At 60.8% G+C, this 2,209-nt stretch overlaps 1 protein-coding gene and 1 non-coding gene across 2 annotated transcripts in view; both read left to right on the top strand.

Moving 5' to 3' along the window:
• Nucleotides 1-2,209, top strand: part of PRRC2B (proline rich coiled-coil 2B) — a 61,558-nt gene that overhangs the window by 51,581 nt on the left and 7,768 nt on the right. The window contains 4 exon segments of the mRNA XM_023536559.1: nucleotides 50-68; nucleotides 208-312; nucleotides 399-591; nucleotides 1,421-1,518. Coding sequence (XP_023392327.1) covers nucleotides 50-68; nucleotides 208-312; nucleotides 399-591; nucleotides 1,421-1,518 — 415 coding nt within the window.
• Nucleotides 1,171-1,256, top strand: LOC111745615. Its single transcript, XR_002782734.1, has one exon. It is a non-coding gene; the product is annotated as a small nucleolar RNA SNORD62 (small nucleolar RNA).

Raw genomic sequence — 2,209 nt, 5'->3', positions numbered from 1 at the left:
GGGCTCAGGCTGCGGGTGTGGAGGTGGCTCCACGGACTTTCCTGTGCAGGGAACTGACGGAGGCTGCCGTGAGGAGACAAACTGGTCTCGGCAGCCAGCAGCTTCGTCTTGGTGGTCTTAAGTGCATGTGAACAAAAAGGTGTTTCGTGACACGTCTTGCTTCTCTATGCCTGTTGGCGCTCCATGGTTCCCTGTTCCCCCCCCCAGGCCGGGTTAACGCAGAGTATTCCCATCCTCCGCCGGGATCACCACATCCAGAGGGCCATCGGCCTCTCCCCGATGTCCTTCCCCACCGCCGACCTCACTCTGAAGGTAACGCCAGCCCCGTCCCCTCGGCCTAGGTTGTGCCGCCCCCGCCTCCTGCGGTACCTTCCCTCACCGCTCCCTCGCTTCCGCAGATGGAGTCCGCACGCAAGGCCTGGGAGAACTCACCCAGTCTGCCGGAGCAGAGCTCGCCCGGAGGCGCTGGCTCGGGCATCCAGCCCCCGTCCTCTGTGGGCGCCTCCAGCGGGGTCAGCTACAGCTCCTTCGGCGGCGTGTCCATGCCGCCCATGCCTGTGGCCTCCGTGGCACCTTCCGCTTCTCTACCAGGTATCTCCCCCACAGCCGGCTCGGGGAGCCACCTCTCAGGCGTGGGGCTGAGCCCTGAACACCCCGTTAGGAGTCTGTGCCCGTGGGGTGTTTCTGGGCTGGGTGATTATGGGTTCTCCCGTGCCGCAGGCAGAGTCTGTGCCCGTGGGGTGTTTCTGGGCTGGGTGCTTATGGGTTCTCCCGTGCCGCAGGTAGCTCATACTTCCTGCTTCCCTGCTTTCCGTCTTCCCTGTTCTGGGGAGCAGAGCCTCGGGGCTGGCGAGGCGCCTCCCGCCTCCCGGAGAGAGGAGCAAGCAGAGACTTGGCTTTCAGTCTGACTCTGGGCACGCGCAGGGGCCGTGTCGCCTCCGGCCAGTGAGCAGCTCGGCTCTGAGGCCTGGCCCCCTGCTGTGTGAAGCAGGCCGGGTGAGATGATGGCATAGCCGCACCCACAAGAGGAGGCCTCACCTGGAAAGTGCTTTGTGTCAGCTGAACCCCCGAGTCAGTGGCGGCCACGTTCACCCTTACTGTCCCCGTCTTCGTTACTGTGTTGGCACCTGAGAATAGAGGCTGGGGGATTCGAGGGCCCGGCTGCCCAAGTCTCAGTGATGCGGTTCCAATAGATCCTTCTGACCCTGCACTGTGGACTCTATAGCAGGGAGATGAAGAGGGACGTGACTGAGAGACCACGGCAGCCCTCGCTTCCAGGGCCGCCCTCTTCCTGGGCCCGTGCCGCGGCCTGTCCAGGTTTCCTGCTGGGGAGCCAGGGTGTCGTCAGTGGGCCTGGTGCTGCAGGAGCACAGGGCCCACAGACCTGATCGTCTTGTGTCTCCTTGGATTCTGTCTCTAGGCAACCACCTGCCGCCCCTCTACCTGGATGGCCATGTGTTTGCAAGTCAGCCCCGGCTGGTTCCTCAAACGATACCTCAGCAGCAGAGTTACCAACAGGTGATGACAGCAAGCCACGTGGGCCAGTGGGGCAGGGGGGATGCGGCACATGGCACAGTTACTTTCTTTGTTTATTTGTCATCCGTCTCATTTCCTGTGTCCCTCACACATACTGCCCAGCACCTGGCACATCATGGCAGCCATTAAACGTTTTGTCGAGTGAATAAACGGGAGATGAGGAAGAGGAACGGAGCTCAGCACTCCAGGCTTTGCTTAGCTTTCCTTTCTCAGCGTTCTCCTTCCCTGGGGCCTAGCTGGGGGATTCGCTGAGATGGAATTCTCTTTGGTGATCAGGTACCCTTCTGATGAAGAGAAGAAAGGCCTAGACTCCCAGGCATGGATGCGTTAGAAAGAGGTAGTTTTAGAAACAAGCAGGTACTTGTTTTCATGCAGGATTGGCATATTTCCTGTGCTGCAAGGGGATGATTTCCGGAGGCCTCCCTCTGGAAATTGGTGTAGGGCCTTCCGAATGGTCCAGCACCCCCAGACTTGTGTGCCTGCTCAGACCGGGACAGTGGAGCTCTTAGCAGGGGCGCTGCCGGGAGTGCAGACTCGGACGAGAGGACAGAGGGCTCGGCCTGTCCTGATCTCTTTCTGAACACGTGTGTGACTGTGATGCTGTTCAGCAGCGTTTTGGTTTTCGTATAACCGGAGCAGACCGCGTGTGTGCGCACGTGCGCTGTCCGCCACC

This window comes from Pteropus vampyrus, unplaced genomic scaffold, assembly GCF_000151845.1.
Source record: "Pteropus vampyrus isolate Shadow unplaced genomic scaffold, Pvam_2.0 Scaffold158, whole genome shotgun sequence".
Taxonomy (NCBI): domain Eukaryota; kingdom Metazoa; phylum Chordata; class Mammalia; order Chiroptera; family Pteropodidae; genus Pteropus; species Pteropus vampyrus.
This window is presented reverse-complemented; position numbering and strand designations above follow the sequence as displayed.